Source organism: Lissotriton helveticus, chromosome 10 (genome assembly GCF_964261635.1).
Source record: "Lissotriton helveticus chromosome 10, aLisHel1.1, whole genome shotgun sequence".
NCBI lineage: Eukaryota > Metazoa > Chordata > Amphibia > Caudata > Salamandridae > Lissotriton > Lissotriton helveticus.
This window is the reverse complement of record NC_136071.1, coordinates 341824767-341844287: the sequence shown is the minus strand read 5'-3', so window position 1 is coordinate 341844287 and position 19521 is coordinate 341824767. Positions and strand designations below refer to the sequence as shown.

Sequence of the window (19521 nt, the reverse complement as noted above, 5' to 3'; positions counted from 1 at the left end):
TGGTTAGTCAGATATCTTCTGCCTCCCCCGGGGTCGCCTTTCTAACAGGGCTGATGAATGTTTTCCTGAATTTGTGCTGCAACTCGATCACCTGCTTTGTCTCCAGTGACCGTGTGTGTTACTATGCCATCGCACCGATGTGTGCACAGGTCCCTTGAGTGAGCTGTCCATCATAGTGGGTAAATTTAGGAAAGATGGTGCACTCCGCTAGTTGGTGGGCGTGGCCAAACGGGGGTCTTTTGTGTGAGTTCACATGCCTCTTATGTGTATAAATGGTCAGAGACTGATGAGAGCAGCAGATGGGGAGAAAGAAGCTCCTGGTCATAGGAATTGTTTTTGGATTGCGCTTGTGAAAATCAAGGATGCAAGTGCCTCTGTCCAGCATCACAGTTAACCACAGTAATTCTGCTGCCCCCCTCCCCATGAGAATCCCTGATGACGTCAGCGCGCACAGCACGCGCCAACATCTTCAGGGATTCCCAGGCGGACGGGAAGCCATTTGCTTCCTGCGCCTTGAGGTGTTAGGTTGGTTTTGAGATATTGGGGGGGGTTTGGGGCTGCAAAGAGGCATCAGGGGAGAGGCAAGTGAATTTCCTCTCTCCTGATGTCTCTTTGCAGGGCATTTCTGCCTCACGGTCACGCACAGCATTGCGATTGTGCGGTGGAAATGCCCCCACTAGCACCAGGGATTTTATTTTAGATTGTAGGAAGTGACCCCTTGGGCAAGGGTCGCTTCCAGGTGGGTCGGATTTTAAAATTAGATTTTCTGGCCCCCCGGTGGGCAAATCAACCCGTACTTTTGTCCTTTTTGATGGCCCATCTGTGTGGATGTGATTTTGGGGGTAAATTTGTGTGTTTATTCATTTGTTATGTTGTTTGTGAAATGTAGTATTAATTTTTTTTTCTTTGTTTTTGATCCAGGCTTTTGCTGTTTGTATTGTTGTAGGTTGTGGTTCAGTTAATGCTGGTTTTGTAGCTTGTGTAGTTGCATGTGCTTGGTAAGTAAATGTTTTTTGTACTACTTTTCCTAGATGAATGTGTTTTTATGAAAAGTGAAGTTATTGCTGTTTGTGTGGCTTTGTGTTTCTTGATTAACTTTTTTTTTGTATTGCTGCTTGATGTGTACTTGGTCTAATCTATACTCTTTTTTTCTTTCCAGTGGGATTTCCTTTCTTTTTGCTGTGTTTCAGCAGAGTAGGTGCTGGTGAGTGTTCTTATATTTGGTTAGATTTGAATTGTTTTTGAGTGTATTGATTTTTGTGTGAAGACTCTACCTTGTTTACTTCTTACTTTGCACAGTGTAGGTTGTTGTTCACTTGTGTGTGTAGTCTTCTTGCTTTGTAAGGATAATGGCTGCTCGCAGGATGACTGCTAAGCAGGTTGTTAGTTTGCTTTTTGAGTCTTCCTCTGACCATGGTCCAGACACGGACTCCGATTCGGAGCATGAGGTAGGTGCAGAAGATTCAGGCAGTGAGTTTTCTCTTCGCATGGTATCATCGGATGATGATTCTTCTTCTAGTGCTGATGAAGTGCCTGTGGTAGAGAGGGACATTGATGTGCCGGTAGAGAGGCAAGAGCCATGTGAGCGGCAGCCTAGGTCCTCAAGGTTTCCCTTTTTTTCTCGTCGGGAAGAGGCAAGTGTGGTAAAGGCTGCGCCCAAAAGGTTTCACATTGCTGTGGTGCGCCAAGGGTTATCTGGTGCTGCTAGTCTTCCTGTTGTAGAGCAGCATGAGGCATCGGGTGCTGCTAGTCTTTCTGTTGTTGTTGAGCAGCAAGTGGCATCTGGGGATGCGAGTTCTCCTGTTGGTGTAGAGAAGCAAAATGTATCTGGGGATGCTAGTATTCCTGTTGGTGTAGTGATGCAAGAGGCATCTGGGGATGCTAGTGTTCCCGTCGATGTAGTGCAGCAAGAGGCATCTGGGCTGCAGGCTAGGGTGGCTTTTTCTCCCGATGTTAGTGATGACGTCTGGGTTGCCCCTGGCATGGTGCAGCCGGAATTGCCAGACTTCACTGGTGTTCCAGGGTGTAGAGTGAATACTGACAATTTTTTGCCAATTCAATTTTTTCAGTTGTTTTTTGACGATGAGTTTTTGCAAGAGATTGTGGAGCAAACTAATTTGTATGCAGAGCAGTATTTGAGGGACCACAGTGCCAGCCTTAAGCCCCATTCTAGAGCTACCCATTGGTCTCCCACATATGTTGAAGAGATGAAGAAGTTTTTGAGATTAACTTTTTTGATGGGCTTGCTAAGGAAGCCATCAATGTCTTCTTATTGGTCCACTAGTCCCTTGATGGCAACATCTATATTTCCAGCAGTTATGACTCGTGATCGATATATGCTTCTTCGCATGATGCATTTTGTTGATAATGATTTAGCGTTGCCACGCGATCACCCTGATTGTGACCGTCTTTTTAAGATTCGGCCTGTCCTTGATCACTTTGTTGATCGTTTTCCTGAGATCTTTGCACCTGGAAAAGAAATAGCTGTGGACGAGTCTTTGGTATTGTTCAAGGGCCGCTTGGTTTTTAGGCAATACATTCCTGGTAAGAGGGCACGCTATGGAATCAAACTGTATATGCTGTGTGACAGTGATACTGGATATGTTTATAATTTCAGGGTGTACACCGGTAAGGATTCCAGCATTAACACTTCTGCTTGTCCGTCCACTTTTGGAGTGACTGAGAAAATTGTGTGGGAACTAGGTAGACGATTATTTAACAAAGGCCACCATTTATATGTAGATAACTTCTACACTAGTGTGCGTTTGTTCAAGGAGTTGGCCAAAGTGGGCACTGTTGCTTGTGGCACGATGCGCAGTAACCGGAAAGGTTTCCCAATAGAACTTGTTTGCAAAAGGCTTGTGTGGGGACAGTCTACTGCATTGCGATGTGGGAAGCTTCTAGCTGTGAAGTTTTCAGACAGGAGAGATGTGTACATGCTGACTACTATCCATGACGAAAGCACTGAAGCTCTGCCTGTTCGGGGTGAGACTGCTGAAGTGCGTAAACCTGTGGGCATTTTACAGCACAATAAGTACATGGGTGGTGTTGACAGAGTAGATCAGAGGTTGGAACCTTATGCTGCTCTTCGAAAGGCTTACGTTTGGTACAAGAAGTTGGCTATCCATCTTTTCCACTTGGCATCCTTTAATGCTTTTGTTGTTTTCCAGAAATCTTGTCTTGAGTCAAAGATGCCTTTTGTTAAGTTTCAGGAGACTATAATAGGCAGCCTTGTACTAGTGGAACAGGCATGTGTGCCAAGATTTGGATTGGTGGAGGAAGTGGCTAGACTGAAAGATCGCCACTTTCCAGAATACATTCCTCCCACAACTGCAAAAGACAATCCCACTAAAAGATGTAGAGTCTGTTGGCGAAGAGAAGTGCGGAGGGAGTCTCGTATGCACTGTCCTGACTGTCCTTCAAATCCTGGATTGTGTGTGCCAGCTTGTTTTAAATCGTACCACACACAAAAGAAGTTTTGGGAGTTTCATTGAGCTTGTAAGTGTACTGTCTGGTCTGTATTCTGTAATATTTTTTAGTCTGCTTTAAGGTTTGCATTAGTGCAAAGCATTTAGTTTTTGAATTTGTGTTAGCAGATTTGTAGGTTTCTACATTTGATTTGTGGTATTTCTTTAAAAAATTCTAATTTCGATGGTGGTGTGTGCAGGATTGTGCTTGGATTGTTGGTGTGCGTGGACTGGCGCTTGGCTGGTGGTGTGCGTGGTCTGGTGCTTGGCTGGCATAGTGCATGGATTGGAGTTGTGCTGGGGGGGTGAGTGGATTTTTGCTTGGCTGGCGGAGTGCATGGTTAGGTGCTTGGCTGGTGGTGTGAGTGGATGGCGCTTGGCTGGTGGTGTGCGTGGTCTGGTGCTTGGCTGGCATAGTGCATGGATTGGAGTTGTGCTGGGGGGGGTGCGTGGATTTTTGCTTGGCTGGCGGAGTGCATGGTTAGGTGCTTGGCTGGCGGTGTGAGTGGAGTGATGCTTGGCTGGCGGTGTGTGTGGAGTGGTGCTTGGCTGGCGGTGTGTGTGGAGTGGTGCTTGGCTGGCGGTGTTTGTGGAGTGGCGCTTGGCTGGTGGTGTGCGTGGAGTGGTGCTTGGCTGGCAGTGTGTGTGGAGTGGTGCTTGGCTGGTGTTGTGTTTGTGGAGTGGCGCTTGGCTGGTGGTGTGTTTGTGGAGTGGCGCTTGGCTGGTGGTGTGTTTGTGGAGTGGCGCTTGGCTGGTGGTGTGTTTGTGGAGTGGCGCTTGGCTGGTGGTGTGTGTGGAGTGGTACTTGGCTGTCGGTGTGCGCTGAGTGGTGTTTGGCTGGCAGTGTGCATGGTCTGGTGCTTGGATGGTGGTGTGGGTGGACTGGCGCTCGGCAGGCGGTGTGTGAGTAGTTACTTTCTGTTGGTCACTACACACACTGCTAGTTGAGTGACACTCCACACAGTCCATCATTTTGTGTAGTTGCAGTGTCAGAAATGTGGGCGTGTGAAAGCTATGGGCCCTTGAATGGCGCTGTTTGCTGGTGTGAGTGTTGAAATGTGATGGGTCCGCGGCTGGCGGTGCGAATGTTTTGTATGTGTCACGCGTACAAAAGGTGTATGAATGGCCTGTAAAGAGGTTGGTGCCTTGACGTGGCTTTACAGCTCACGAGCTGTGAGTCAGTGGTTCAGTTTATCATACTTTCAATTATACGCAGTGTATTTCATTTTTGATGAAATTACTTGCGTATCCAATTGTATGTACTGAATCATCACTCACCCTCGTGCCAAATCCAACCAGTATGTGTGTGTGCTTGCGGATTAGATGGGTGTGCAGTAATAGTTGTTTTTTTTCTCTTTCTGCATTAGGGTGTACCTTGTCCCTTATTGTGATTGTTGTAATGTGTTGCTTTTCCATTCGGATGCTGTCAATGGTCTGGTTTGTATCAGGTATGAAAGGTGCATGAATGGCCTGTAAAACGGTTGGTGCCTTGTCGTGGCTTTACAGCTCATGAGTTGCGAGTCACTGGTTCGGTTTTTATGCATTTATTTATTGACAGACCATTTCATTTTTTTGAAATATCTTAATAAAATTTTATGTACTGAACCATCACTCGCCCTCGTGCCAAATCCAACCTGTATGTGTGTGTCTTTGAGGAATAGATAGCCGTGCTTGAATGTTTGACTTTTGAGTAACTCTGTTAAGGTGTGGTATCCTTTTACTCGGGAGAACAAGGGGAACGCAGGGTGGTAGGACATTTTTGCCTTTATTTTTCTCTCTGAGGAAGCATGGGAAAGGAAGGTGGTAGGACTTTTGATGATCCACCCAGAATCGAGAACATTTCCTCTCTTTGATGTTTGCAGGGCATTCTATTTAAAAGAATGTAGTGGGATCCATGGACATGACACCACTCTGGACCCTTTCAGGTCTCTTATTTTCAGAAACATCTGGGGTTGACAGAGTTCCCTGGGCGCTGGTCAACCCTGACTTCCAAATACCAAGCCACCGAAATCCGAGAAAGACTGAAACTTAAAGGAAAAATCTTGATGTCTCCATTTTGCACGCTAGAGCCTTTCAAGGTGATCAGAACACCCATACAAGTGTGGTACAGTTATGGGTAAAAATATGAGAATTCAGAAACTGCTATTTGTGTCATATCTTATCTAATGAATTTCGTAACTTTTTTTGCCTGCCAAAACCAAGTCAGTTTTGAAAAATGCTCTTAATTTATTCATTCAACAAATGTTACCTTATGTACTGATGGTATGGTCAGTATACAATAAAAAATTACGATAAAGCACAGGTTGGGTGTTGGCTCTGGATAGAATGTGTTTATGGACAACCAATAAACACTATATATCCCAGCTACCAGAAGAATCGGAGAGGCAACATTTTATATAACTTTTGTAGATCGGTCATTGATAGAAATTATAGCTAAAAACATTGTCACTCATTTCTATTTTTTCCTAGTTCTCACTTTAGTTTATTTCAGCAATTAGGTTCTTTGCTTTTTGAGTTCATCCGTGGGTATTGCAACTTTTTCTGCCACAAACTGCAAGTAGGTAGAAACCGCAAAAATAGGAAATGACTAACATTAAGAAAATTACAAACATTGTAGTGGAAGTTTTTTTTCCACAACGTTGTCTGTTTCTGGAAGCTGGTAAGAGGGTGACCTTAGCACCGTAAAGATGTTCAACAAGTTTCTTACCTTCGGTAACGCTCTTACTGGCAGAGATGGGCTAGCCGGACACTCATCACCTTTTGAATATTACCCACAGGCATGAGACTGGATCCGGAAAGTTTCCCATATTACCTCTGCACACTAGTAAGTGGCACCGTGCAACTCCGCACGGACGCCATACTGCTCTGGAAGTGACATGTGGGGCCTATATAGGTGCCACTTTCGCACGCTGACATCAGTTGCTTTTAAGACCGTACATGTCCACAGAAGCAGAGCGCCAGAAGCAAACTGACAGACTAGTGTGAGAATTCCTAGACTTCAGATATTTTTAATGGGTAGAGTAATCACAGAACGGGGAGGATGGGAGGGGCAGTGAATAACCTATGGATAAATAGGGTCTAGCAGAAAGAGTTACGGAAGGTACGTAACTTGTTCTTCTGATAGAGATTTTTAGCCGCAGATTCATCACCTTTTGGATGGATTTTAAAGCAGTACCTACAGGAGGAGTACTGTAAATAGAAACAAACCAGAAATTCCTGCACAACCAAGCGTGCACAGCGCCCTTCTCAGTGGACTAGGGTGTCCGGACAATAGTGCTTCTGAACATTTATAGGTGCCTAGTAGATGTCTAAGATAGGAACACTCTGGAAGCAACTTTGGCCCTGTGGAGCGGGCTCGCAAGCATACTGGAGGCTGCTTCTTTGCCAATGCGTAACAGTTTTTAATAGAGTATTTTCCAGCGGGAGATGATACACTTTTACACAGCCTTGCCACCCAATGTTTTTTTTGTCTAATTGATGAAGAAACTGAGCACTAAGTGGAGTCCAAGCTATGGAGTCGCTCCTCCTTAGAGGGGTGTGGCGGAGCATAGAATGCTGGCAGAATGCTGGTTTGACCAACGTGGAACGGTGTCACAACATTCGGTAGAAAGGAGGCCATAATTCGCAGAACCAGCTGATCAGGGAAGAAGGTGGTGCATGGTGGATGTACCCATAGCCTGAAGCTCACTCACATGCCATGCAGAAGTGATGGCAATCAAGAACAATTTTAAAGGTGAGACGCTGCCAAGGACAGCTGTTCAGTGGTTCCAATAGGGTACACATTAGATAAGGACAAGATTGAAGTCAAATTGGGGCATCATAAATAGATATGGGGAAACAGGTTGTAACCCTTTAGAAAAGAGCATTGCATATGCGGATTTAAAAATCTGATGAGTCAACTGTTATAAGACAGAGGGCCAAAAGATAATCCTGAACTGTGCTCAGAGCAAAGCCTTGCTGAACCAGAGATGGAACAAATAAAATGTCATTCAGTTTGGTTGGGAGGGGGTTAACCTGGAGAGTGCTGTATCAAACCATAAATTTGCCCCAACAACAAACATACTGTTTTAGTCGAGGGATAGCTGGCTGCCAAGATGACATCAACCACCTCCAGGGAAGGTCGAACAATTTCAGCTTTTGCAACTCAATCTCCATGCATGAAGATGGAGGGTGCAGAGTCTGTGGTGGTGAACCCAACCACTCTGCTGCGTCAACAGATCCTCCTGGAAGGGCAGCCTCATCAGAGGGCAGAGTCCTAAGCAGAAGAGTTTCAGATTCCAGACTCTTCATGCCATGTCCGGAGCTCCTAGGGTGGCTTAGGCATGGTCTGTCCAGATATTCTTGAGAACTCAGGGCAGGAGTGGTATTGGTGGAAAGGAATACATGAATCCTGAGTCTGAGTTAGAGATGCATTTGAAATGCCAACGTGCTGATGTGCTGACATTGCATGTTCTCAGCAGTGGCAAAGTTAAAGCCAAGGTACTCCCCCATGTGTGGAAGAGACCTTGCTCCCCCAGGTGTAACTGCCATGCGTGATATGCAAGGCACCGATGGCTGAATTTGTCCATCCTGGTGTTCGAGTCTGCCAGGTGGTTAACCACCAGGAAGATGCCTTGGCAGGCCAGCCATTTCCTGAGGTGCAAGGCCACCAGGTACAGAGTCTGTGACATAACCCTGCTTTGTTTGTGGCAGTACCTACATGGCGGTGGGGTTGCCCATGAGAACCTGTTCCAGCCTCTCCTTTACAGATAGCAGGAAGGTTCCCAGCACTGGGCGTATGGCCCTCTGTTCCAGAAGGTTGGTATGGAGCTGGGACTCCGACGTAGACCAGAGGCCTCTGATCTCGACCTCCCCCAGGTGGCTGACCCAGGCCCAGAATTGAAACATCGGTCACCACTGTTAGTTCTGGGTAGGGTAGGAAGAGGGGTCTGCTGCTGACACAATCATTTTCCAGTAGTCACCACTATAGATCTTTCACAGTCTCCACCGAAATCTGGACGTAGATGGAAAGTTTCCTGATGTTGGGCCCACTGGGACTTCAAATCCCACTGCAGAACCTACATTTGCCACCTAGGGTGCTCGACCAGCCAAATGCCATCAGTCCCAGCAGCCTCAGAGACTACCTAAATCCAGGATCGTGGCTGAAAGATAGGGATAATAGCCTGAATGTCCTAGACACTTTACCAGGGAAAAAGGTATGAAACCAAACTGTATCCAGAATGACTCTGGTGAAAGGGAACGTCTAGGAAAGAGGTTTTTTTCTTATTTTTTTTATTTGTATTTTATTTATCATTTTCCATCATGTTTACCAACATTGCATTGTAATTTACTGCCATTACAAATTAGAAGGAAAAAATAATGTATACAGGTAAATCGTGTTTAGTCATATATCGCATATTGGCAAAGGGTAGTATCTATTGTGTGCAGTGTAATATACCCTCTGATCAAACCCCGACCTCAAGGCCAACACTTTCTTTTTTTTAACACCTCTCAATCCCCTATAGCTCAATGAATACTTTCTGGGAAAGAGTTAGCTGTGACTTCAGCACGTTTAAAGATGACAGGAGGGTTACTGGAGTTGGGCGATGACTGCCTGGGGCAGGCCTGATTTCAACAGCCAGTAGTCTAGGTAGGGGGAGACTGGCACCCATGACCTACAAATGTGCACTGCTACCAATGTCATCACTTTAGTGAATACCCGAGGGGCACTGGTGAAACAATAGCACAGTAAACTGAACATGCTACTGTCCCACTATGAACCGCAGGTAATGCCAATGGGCTGGCGGGACAAGTATGGAAATAGGTGTCCTGCAGATCCAAAACCACCATCCAGTCTCCAGGGTGGAGGCAGATAAGATCTCGCCTAGGGTGAGCATTTTGAATTTCTTCTCCAGAGGAAGGCATTGAGAGGGCGCTGGTCTAGAATAGGCCAAAGAGCTCCATGGTTCTTGGGCACCAGAAAGTAGCAGAAATAGCAACCAGGTCCAACTTTGGCTCTGGCACCCTCTTGATTGCCCTTTTGGCAAAAAGGGCTTGCACTTTCTGCTGCAAAATGGAGAGGTGGTCCACAGCCAATCATCAGGCAGACAGTGGTAGGTGCAGCAGGAATGAAAGGAAGAGTAAGGCGTAGCCTTTGAGAAAAACCTGGAGAACCCACCTGTCCGATGTGATCGCTTGCCAACCCAGATAGAATCTTCCCCACGGTGTGGTAGTGATCCTGTGAGGTTATACTACAAAGGCTTGGCAAGTGGCACTCTGGGGGGTAGGCAGCAGATTGGAACGCATGCTGACCCCCTGGCAACAGGGTGGTGGTTAACATGGCCCCCTCTCACGAAACTAGCTGGAGGCCCCTGCTGCATAGGGAGGGATGGGCTGGCGATAAGGAATGCTCATCCGATCACAAACGGAACACTGAAATTGTTGCTATTGGGTAGAAAGGCCCACAGAGCGAGCAGTAGCCCTACTCTCCTTGAAACATTCAAAGACAGAATCAGCCTTGTCCCAGAACAAACAAGCCTTATCAAATGGCATGTCCATAAGGAAGGACAGGACGTTGCCGGAGAACCCAGTTGTAAGCAGCCATGCATGGCGACAAATGGTAACCTTGGTGCCTAAAGACCGCTCAACTGAGTCAGTGAGTCATAACAAATTGTGAAATTGGCTGCATCACAACCATCCTGAATTGCTTGTAACCAAACCAGGCAAAGATCTTCTAGAATACCTGGGAGGACTTGTGCCACCTATTCCCTGAAAGCATAAGTAGAGTACCCCCACAAACAGGAGACATTGATCGACCGCAGAGCAAAACTGGTTGAGGAGTATAGGCGTTTTCCGAACATTTCCACCCTCTGATTCTCTATCAGGGGCAGTGGAATTGTGGAGGATGGTCCGGAAAGTAGAAGCTTTCAGACTCTCCAGAGAGGCGTGCCACGACAAAATGTCAGATCGCCTGAAGCAACAAAAACATCCTGGATATATTTTGTGAAAAAAGTTATGCAGGCCTAACCACAAACTATCCCAAACACCAAAAAAAGTCCTCAGCACCGGTGGTTAAAGCATCAGCACTTATGGGGCTAAAGGTGCTTTCATGTTGCACTAGAACTCTGACCAGCAGCCTATATTACTCCAGAAGATTAATCAACTTCACCTCTTACCAAATAACATTATAACCAATTTACTGTTTCACACATATTATAACAGAAGATGCTACACCAAAGAATCACATACAACACAGTGCCTCCACACACAATACTCAACCTCACATACCACAACATATCAGGATATACTATAAAACACAGTGCTCCAGAAGTGTTGATAGCTCGGATTGCGTTTTCTTCCGATGCACCGACTTATCGAGGCTTGGTTATGTGGAACTGAGGTCGCGGGAGCGGATACGTACCGGTTCCCAGCGCTAAAGGTTTTAAACTGCCAATGAATTTGTGATCTCTTTCGAAAATACTAATTTTGGAATTACAACGTGCACTACTATTCTTTCTAGCCTTGATAAAGTCCTTTCGGACACAACACGGGCCGGCTGCCTGTTTCTTATGTAATGGAACTTTGATATGAAATAAAGGATATACAGAAGGAAAAAAAAATCGACTTATGGACTTCCTCTTTACTACTATGGTGGTCAATGCCTATTTCACAGATTTGGACTCATTTTGGATGCGCCTCGGCATTTGTGCAATATATTTGTATACCTCAAAGGGGAGTTTTTCCCTAGAGAGTTGGTTTGGTCTAAAGGCGGAGGGAGGCTCTATGCTTGGAGAGAACCACAGCATACTAAGAAACTGAAAATTACCCCCCGACACACAAAGTGTGTAGATGTGCATTTGCAACTTGGCAGTTCAGCCTTGGTTCTTTGTGTAATACACTTATATATGCTGTTACAAAGGGATACTACCACTCCGGTTTCCCCATTTACTGTCTGTGTAATATATTGCAGACTTCAACCTGGTATTATACTGCTTTGGTGGAGAACACAGTATATCTTTTTAGGTTGAGCCTAGAGTCAGCGCTCTTGCGCTGCTCTGTGAGACTTGTTGTCTTGGCGTATGGAATAGAAGCCCCGCCCACTCTCCACCCATGTTTGTCATTGGCTTGTGTCATTGTCCTTCATAAATGATGGCTTCTAATTCGTAAATAGGCTTGTTAGTCCCTCCTTAGTACCGCATTGTCTTCATCTGTAACCTCCCATGGCGACTGGCACTTTTATGGCAGATGTTACACTGTACGCGTTCTTAAGTCTGTGAGCACTATTTTCTTTGAGTTTCTCCACCTGCATGACATGCTTTGCTTACATTCACCCTACTTCAAGCGGTTATAAAGTAAACAACTATGTTACAGTCCAGTGGGGCAGGAGGAGACTTTCACTTGACAATTTCCAAATACCGAACTCCAAGTATTTTTTTACAACCATAAACATATTAGGGAACAGTCTTCAGATTTACATGATATACAACCTCTGCGCCAAGTGTAATTCTGCCTAAAATTGGTAACAATTCCGAGCACTAAACTCGCTGTGTGCAGCTCAACCGGTTTTGTGCGGTGCCCCCCTTCCAACTCCACTCCTGTCTGTGCTCCTCTTCCCTCGGACTCCCCGTTTCTCCTGGCTGTGCACCTCTCCTCCCGGGCTCCCCTCTCTCCGTTCCCTTCCTCTTTCTTTGAAGGCATCTCCTCCACCTTCTTCCTTGCCTGAGTGACCTTTGTCCCCTTTTGTGCTTCGGCAGAAGCCATTGGTTTGTTTTGAACCCGACATTGCTGTTGCGAAGTGCTCAGGCGGCTGGGAAGGGGACTTGAAGGTTTAAATGACAGACAGAGCCTGTGATCCTAAATAGTTTCACTGGGTTGTTTAAGGGGGAAACCAGGGGGTGAAAGACAGACAGCACTGTTGGGAACCATATAAGAGCAATGCAATAGGTCTCACATTTGCAAGAGTTTAAGCTATAGGCATTGTAAATGACAATGCCTTTTATTGATCTGTTTTTAAAGCCAACACATAAATAAAAGGCATTATCATTTACAATAACAGCTGAAACCGTCGCAATTGCGAGGCCTATGGCATTGGAAATGCTTCTTTTCTGGCGGGATGGTTTTCCTTTATATGTGTGGCAAGATGTATGGAGCAGTCTTGACTATCACTAAGCACATACCTGTGCTCCAAATTTGTTATTTAAACTATTGTGGAGGATAACCTCCGTCTAGACAAAAGCTTACTACCATAATCATTATTTTCAAAAAGATGAAAGAAAGATTAGAGAGCTGCCCATCACGAAGTATATTTAACATTACCTTTAACAGTCAACTGTTGGAATTATATGAATCAATTTCCTAAAGAGGATATATACAAAACAAAATAAGCAGTCATGTTTTCTGTATTACAGCAAGTCTCTCCTAACAACCATCTTTATAGACATAAAATAGGCATGGGTACATTATTCCTTTGATCTAGAGGAACAAATCCAGAGCAACTAGTTAACCTTTAGAAAACAAATGTAGAAAACTCACACAAACTTATTTTCTTCAATAGAACGAAGTCCCAATGTCCATTTAAAAAATATATTTTACCACATCTATAATGAACAATGTTTAAACAAAATCTGTATTTCATTGGAAACTGAAAGCTAGCCACTGTGGGACACCACTGGCTGATGCTAGCCAAGGATTAGTAGTGTTACCTTTGATGGTGGATGAAGTGATGGTCTTGCAAGAATTCCAAAAATGACTTTGTATATAATGTGTGTCCAATGTAAATGGAATTAGAGGATAAGAGTTGAATGGGACCTATCAGTTTGACAAAATATCACTATACCAACGTATGAAAAAGCATAAACCAAAACAAGATTCTAACCTCGGAGTGGAAGGGATATTGGCAAAGAGCAAACTTAATGTGCAGCACCGCTAGCAAACTCCAGACCTGCACACAGATAATTCCATCAGACTGCTGCAAGTTATAAGTAAGAGCAAAATCTTCCATCGCCGTAATACTACCTATTGTTTAAGAGGCCCTCCTTTACCAGACACATTCAAAGCTGTTCAGAAACTCATACCGGACTGTTGAACTGGTTGGAAAACTGGCTGTGGTTCGAAGCAAAGCTCTGGTTCCAATTGCCATGGTTCCTTCTGTGTCCGAAATTCAGAGTACATCTTTTCCTCATTCATAGATACTCTTGAAGATTCTGAAGCAATAAAACAATAAAAAGGTAAGTATTGATCTTATTCCCTTACAAACACTGAGCACTGTATAGTACAATAAACCACCAATTTAACACCTATACCCTTAAGGATTTGGTAGTTGAGAGTCGGCTACTACAGTGGTCCACAGAACCTTATAATTAGGCTGTCCTGTTTTCAGTGTCTATTTTTGGTAAATTCTGGTGGGGTTTTTTCAGTGTTTTCAATATCTTAAAAAACAGTTGTTATCAGTGGTTACACATTTTACGCCACTAAAAACAACCGAAAAAGTGTTTTTCCTGTGTTTATGGAATGTTTTGCTTTTATCATTGCTTGCTTTCTGCACTGAAAGAACATGGTATATAGACGGTGTACGTATAGTGTATAAGAGGTCCAGAGAGATTTTTGCAAATTATTCTTATTGTAGTAGACCATACAATACTTGTTCAGTGAGTCTTTGGTCATGTGCACTCTTGCGCTTTCCTTCCCATGTAAACTTTTGTGAAAAAGCCCTCTCAGCATTCATAGCCCCTTGGGCTGAGAACCATCAGCTAAGGGACACAGTTGGGATGACTCTTTCTTTGATGCCACATAAAGCACAAAATTATAAATATTTGCGTTTTAATTCCTGGGCATAAGAAAACAGTGCACCAGAATGGACTAAAAAAGTCAATAGCATCCCTCATTAACTCTGAAGATTGTAAAGATGCTTTCAGCATACCATCTAACAAGTGGCAAGGATCTCCTACAGGGAATCACTCCAGCTCAGGTATCAATTTTGACAGGTCATCACACAAATGTTTTATATACATAGCTGAATCTCTGCAAATACAAACAATATCACTCCAATCTTTGTTGAACTTGGAAAGAACTTTTTTTGCAGAGCATAACAAGTGACACTGCGTTCCATGTTTTCCAAAAGTCTGGTGTCACGTTTCCACCACTATCCCAGATGCTTGGTGATATATATATACTTGTCACTATATCTTGCATTTAATGTTTAAAGCCTGAGGTGTTGGAAATTCACCTACTATCAATACTGACCCACTAGAAACTATGGTCCGATGTATTAAGAATTTTTACCCATTCTCTGTGGGTAAATGTGATGACACATATTAGAAAAGATTTTTCGGAAACTAGCCATTTTACCTATCAGTGAAAGAATCAAATGCAGCCAAAATATCAATTATGAGTTTGATATGTCCTGATTCTTTACAGTTTATAAAATAATTAAACTAGACCTAAAACATGAAACTAAACCCTGCATCTTTAGGCCAAAGGCCATAAAACTGAAAAAAAGTAAAAGGAAGAAGAAACAATATTTTAGTGGCATCCCTAAAGAACAAAACTCAAGCAGAGTAATGTTAGCCAGTCTTTCTTACTGCTAGCTTCTATATCAAAGTTACATTTTACTGACCCCTTCCGCAAGAACAAAATTACTTTTCACGTTCTTTTTCCTTACTTTGAATGGCATTTAGTTTGTGGTTGTGCAGGTGTTTTTTCAGTGTTTATATGTTTTCACCGGTGAGGGCTATTTTTCTTTCAGTGGGGTTTTATCAGTTATTATAGATTTAAACCTAAAACCCCACAGCCTACTTATAATTCAATGACTTTGTATAAATAATCTGTTGCCACTAGTCCATGTGCATATGTGTGTATGAATAAATTGAGAGAAACTCCAAAGAGCCCATCTCATAGCTTCTCTGCATACACCGACTGTTCCTCTTCTCCGACGTTCTTAATCCCAGATCATCAACAGAAGAATTAATGTGTCATGCTCTTCTATGAAGTGAACTTAAATATGGCATTTAGAAAATTATGCCGCAATATCTTTCCAGCCTTAATGTAAAGGCATTTTACTGTTGGTAGCAACTAAGTCCTGGTACTGAATTCCGTATGGGAAGACATCCAGTCATCCAAACTGCTACTATACTTTCAACCCAGAAGTTAGAATGGTTCCCCAAGTATTTGTTTGGAAATCCAGAGTCTTTTGTTGCTATTAATTGTCATTCCCAATCATAATTGTCATCTATGTTTCTGTCAGGCATATATCAAATACATTTATTTAGCAGTTTACAGCTTCATATCAGCATATGGATCATATTCATGTTTGTCCCTCACACCTAGTTGTGGTCAGGACCCAATCTATCTGACAACCACATAAGAACCAACAGGAAAATGCCTTTACATTAAAACTGTCCCTCTTTGAACTGTGTCTGTTTGCTAAAATGTTCTACCTTTTTGTAATATTTCAGCATTTCATATCGTTATTTGATTTCTAGATCAAGAGTAACAATTAAGGCAGCAATTTCCTGATGAAGAAATACTAAAATACTCAGTGTTTAAACTGTGCTGAAACACATTGCTATTATTCTTAAGAAATAACATGTTCATGAATAAAAAAGCTTTATTCGATTTCAAAATGCATAAAATCATAAAAGCAACAAGTTAATTCTCATATACAGAACATATATCCCGCTCGTATACAGTCATAAAAGTAAAAACAATATTTTTAAGAGTTAATTAGGCTTTTCCTTTTAAAAAAAATGCTTTTTAGAAAGCCTGTCATTACAGCCACGCATGAATAACATGTTCATTAAAATTAAGAGTATTAATTTACTCTACCTGAGCACAATTTTCCTGAAGTACCACATAACCAGACACGTGCTTGTCAACCAACCAGTCAAATTTAAAAGTGACCATTTCATTAACACAACTAAGTCCTCTGCAACTTCCACCACTACTGCTTCCCCTAATAACTCTACCTTTACCTTCACCTTATATGTGCTACATAAACAAGACATCTCTGAATTTTTAGGGAGTTCTGAAAACCTATCTGTTCTTCTGCCTTCATCCCAAGATGCCTTGGAATGTCTGGATGGGACATATGTCGAGATAATCATCTAGGAGTGAGGCCTGAATTCAGACTTGTTGTCTTGGACTCCTAGCTACTTTTTCAATACCACTTGTTAAAATATTAATTCTTAGTGCTTTAAAACGATGTTAAATAGCACAAGTGTGATTCCAAAGAATTGAATAACGTGTGTGTCAGGAGTCTGCACATTGTTTAATTTCAGCAAGTTTTCATTAGTTCAAGACACTGGCACATAGCCGACACAATCCTGTTTTTGACTTTACACTCTTGTGTGGTTTTGATATGTGTATCATAAGGTCAGGTATAACAGAACGAATTACATGGAGCATCTTGAGAGATATTGAAGATAAAAAAAAAATTCCTTGATGTTACAAGACAAGAAAAAGTTCATACTTGATGGTACTTTATGATACAGAATGGTTGATTCTGGGCTCGCCAAATCGATAGTCGAGTACTCCAAATTCACCTAATCTTAAATAAACTAAGTGACCGGCTAAAAAAAAAAAAAAAACGTAAACGCTACTTGTCTGAGGTGGCAGTGGACTGTCACCTAGCTGAAATGGGAGACCAACATTGACAACAGTGTGTGGGGGGCGGGGAGATACCAAAACAGCTGAAAGACAATCATTCACTTTTCATTGGTTGAAAGAGGATATTCAGGGGCACTGGCCTATGGCGGTGAACCGCTGTGTTTAGTGTGCTGGCATCTGTTAAGAATAGCAACTGAAAAAAACAACCTAACACACTAACAGCTACACTATCTTCAACTACTGTCAGTTCTTGGTGCTTCTGTTATTAAATGAACTAAACTGTTAATACGAATAGAAAGATGAGCAAAAGAGAACTGCTGCTAACAAATGTTTCAGTTGAGCGTAAAGCTGCTGGCTCTGACCTTGCAGCTGCAGACCTCTTACTAAAGGAGGGGCGCGCTCAGTAGCAGGTGCTGGCAGTCGCTGTAACTGCACTCAGATGGAGACTTGGAATTAATGTGTGCCCCTATCAGCTGCGCTCACTCAGTTTTCAAAACTAATTTTCTTACCAGTGTTGGGACAGAGATCCAAACTGAGGCTGTGCTGCACATCCGAAACGACCGCTCACTCGTAGGAAACGTACACTATATTAGTATTTTTATAGCGCCTTCTATGCGTCTTGTAAGGCCTAAAGCACTTTCTTGATAGTGAAGTCAGTAGCTACTGCAAATGTATAATTAACATAGCGATTATTAGCACTACCAACGACATGAACCCCTCAGATGTTTCACTGGATTTCCAAATGAAGGGTATACAATCATGTTGGCTATAGCTTATTCTATCTATGTGACAGAAAGTGTAAGCTTGTGTGTGTGTGTGCGATTCTTTTTTCTGTAATTTTATATGAAATAACTATGGATTTTTATGCATTGACGCAGTTATTTTTAATCCAAAGTTTTAGTGATCAAGGATGCAAATGTCGAATATGCACATTTACCTTTTACTATTATGGTAATGATATGCAGTATTTTATCCATGTCTATTCATTGTCCACATGCACTTGCACTTTAAAAAGCGGTGAAAAAATTAGTAGAGTTGCCATGTGATCAAGGGTGGGAGCGCCCGAAACTCGTAGTGGCAGAGCTGGCCAAATAAAGACAAAATTTCTGCGGAATACTTGGGTCCACGCTCGTCTTTTCCGTAAAGGATTGTGTGATTGAGCAAGAAATCATATTATATAGCAAAAGCAACACGACTGAATACAATCAAAGCATTACAAATACATTGGAGAACCTAGCAAGGTGGCAAGATGAAGGGCTTTTAACCTGGCATGAATTTTGCTATCTCAAAAAGGATTATCCCAAATTGCCAATCCTATACCTCTTAGCAAAGGTACACAAAGACCATAGGATACCACCAGGGAGACCCATTGTGTCCTCTATAGGCAGCATCAATGAGAATATTTCCCACTATGTCGGTCATTTCCTCAGAGAGTATGTTACCACACTTCCCTCTCATATAGAAGACACGAAGACTTCCTCAACAAAATCTCTAAGTTAGTATGGGAAGAGGGTCTCACACTCATGACTATGGATGTGAGCTCCCTCTATACTATAATAGATCACGAGCAAGGCATAGCAGCATGCCTTCACTTCCTACAGACGAGAGATATAGCCTATTTAGAACATACACATATGTTGGCTGAAATGATGAGGATGTGTCTGAAAAACAACATCTTCATGTTTAACGGTGACCTATTCAGACAAATACGTGGAACAGCCATGGGTTCAAGCTTTGCCCCTAGTCTGGCGAACCTGTTCCTAGGGGTGTGGGAGGAGGAGTTACGCAAAGATGAACTACTCACAGTAGAATTTGGCAAGGTGAGAACCTGGATTCGTTATATTGACGATCTTTTTCTAGTGTGGAGTGGCTCAACAGTGGAAGCACAAGATTTCGTTCAAAAACTCAATACAAATCCATATAATATCACCCTTACTTTGAACACCAGTACGGTGAGCATAGATTTTCTGGACACCACTGTTATGGTAGAGGAGGGTCGCCTTGTAACAAGATTGCACAGGAAGGAAACGGCGGGAAACAGCCTACTACACGCTAACAGTGCCCACCCGCACAGTCTTAAGTGGATCATACCCTATGGGGAGCTACTTAGGGCTAAGCGTAACTGTAGCCAGGAAAAACTAAATGAGGAAGATAAAAACAATATGCTCCAGAGATTCCGTGAGAGAGGGTACCCGGAGTGGGTTTTATCTAAGGCTGTGAACAAAATGTCAGAGAAATCCAGAGATAGTACTCTTGAACCCAGAATCCAAGGGATAGAAACATCAGCGGTCACTAGAGTCATTACTACTTACAATGAAGACTCTAGACAAGTTAGTAAAATACTGGCAGAGAACTGGAACCTACTTAAGATTGACAACATCATAGGTTCCACACTCAGTGACCGTCCAGCGATAACCTATAGAAGGGGTAAAAGTTTAAGAGACATCCTGGTGAAAGGAGATATTAGCCCTAG

At 43.0% G+C, this 19521-nt stretch overlaps 1 protein-coding gene across 31 annotated transcripts in view; it reads right to left on the bottom strand.

The window, feature by feature from the left end:
- Positions 1-19521, bottom strand: part of MAP4 (microtubule associated protein 4) — a 1839191-nt gene that overhangs the window by 1042544 nt on the left and 777126 nt on the right. For all 31 annotated transcript variants that reach the window (XM_078662502.1, XM_078662520.1, XM_078662498.1 and 28 more), the window contains one exon: positions 13520-13648. In XM_078662502.1, the coding sequence (XP_078518628.1) occupies positions 13520-13648 (129 nt within the window). The remainder of the gene's footprint in view (positions 1-13519; positions 13649-19521) is intronic.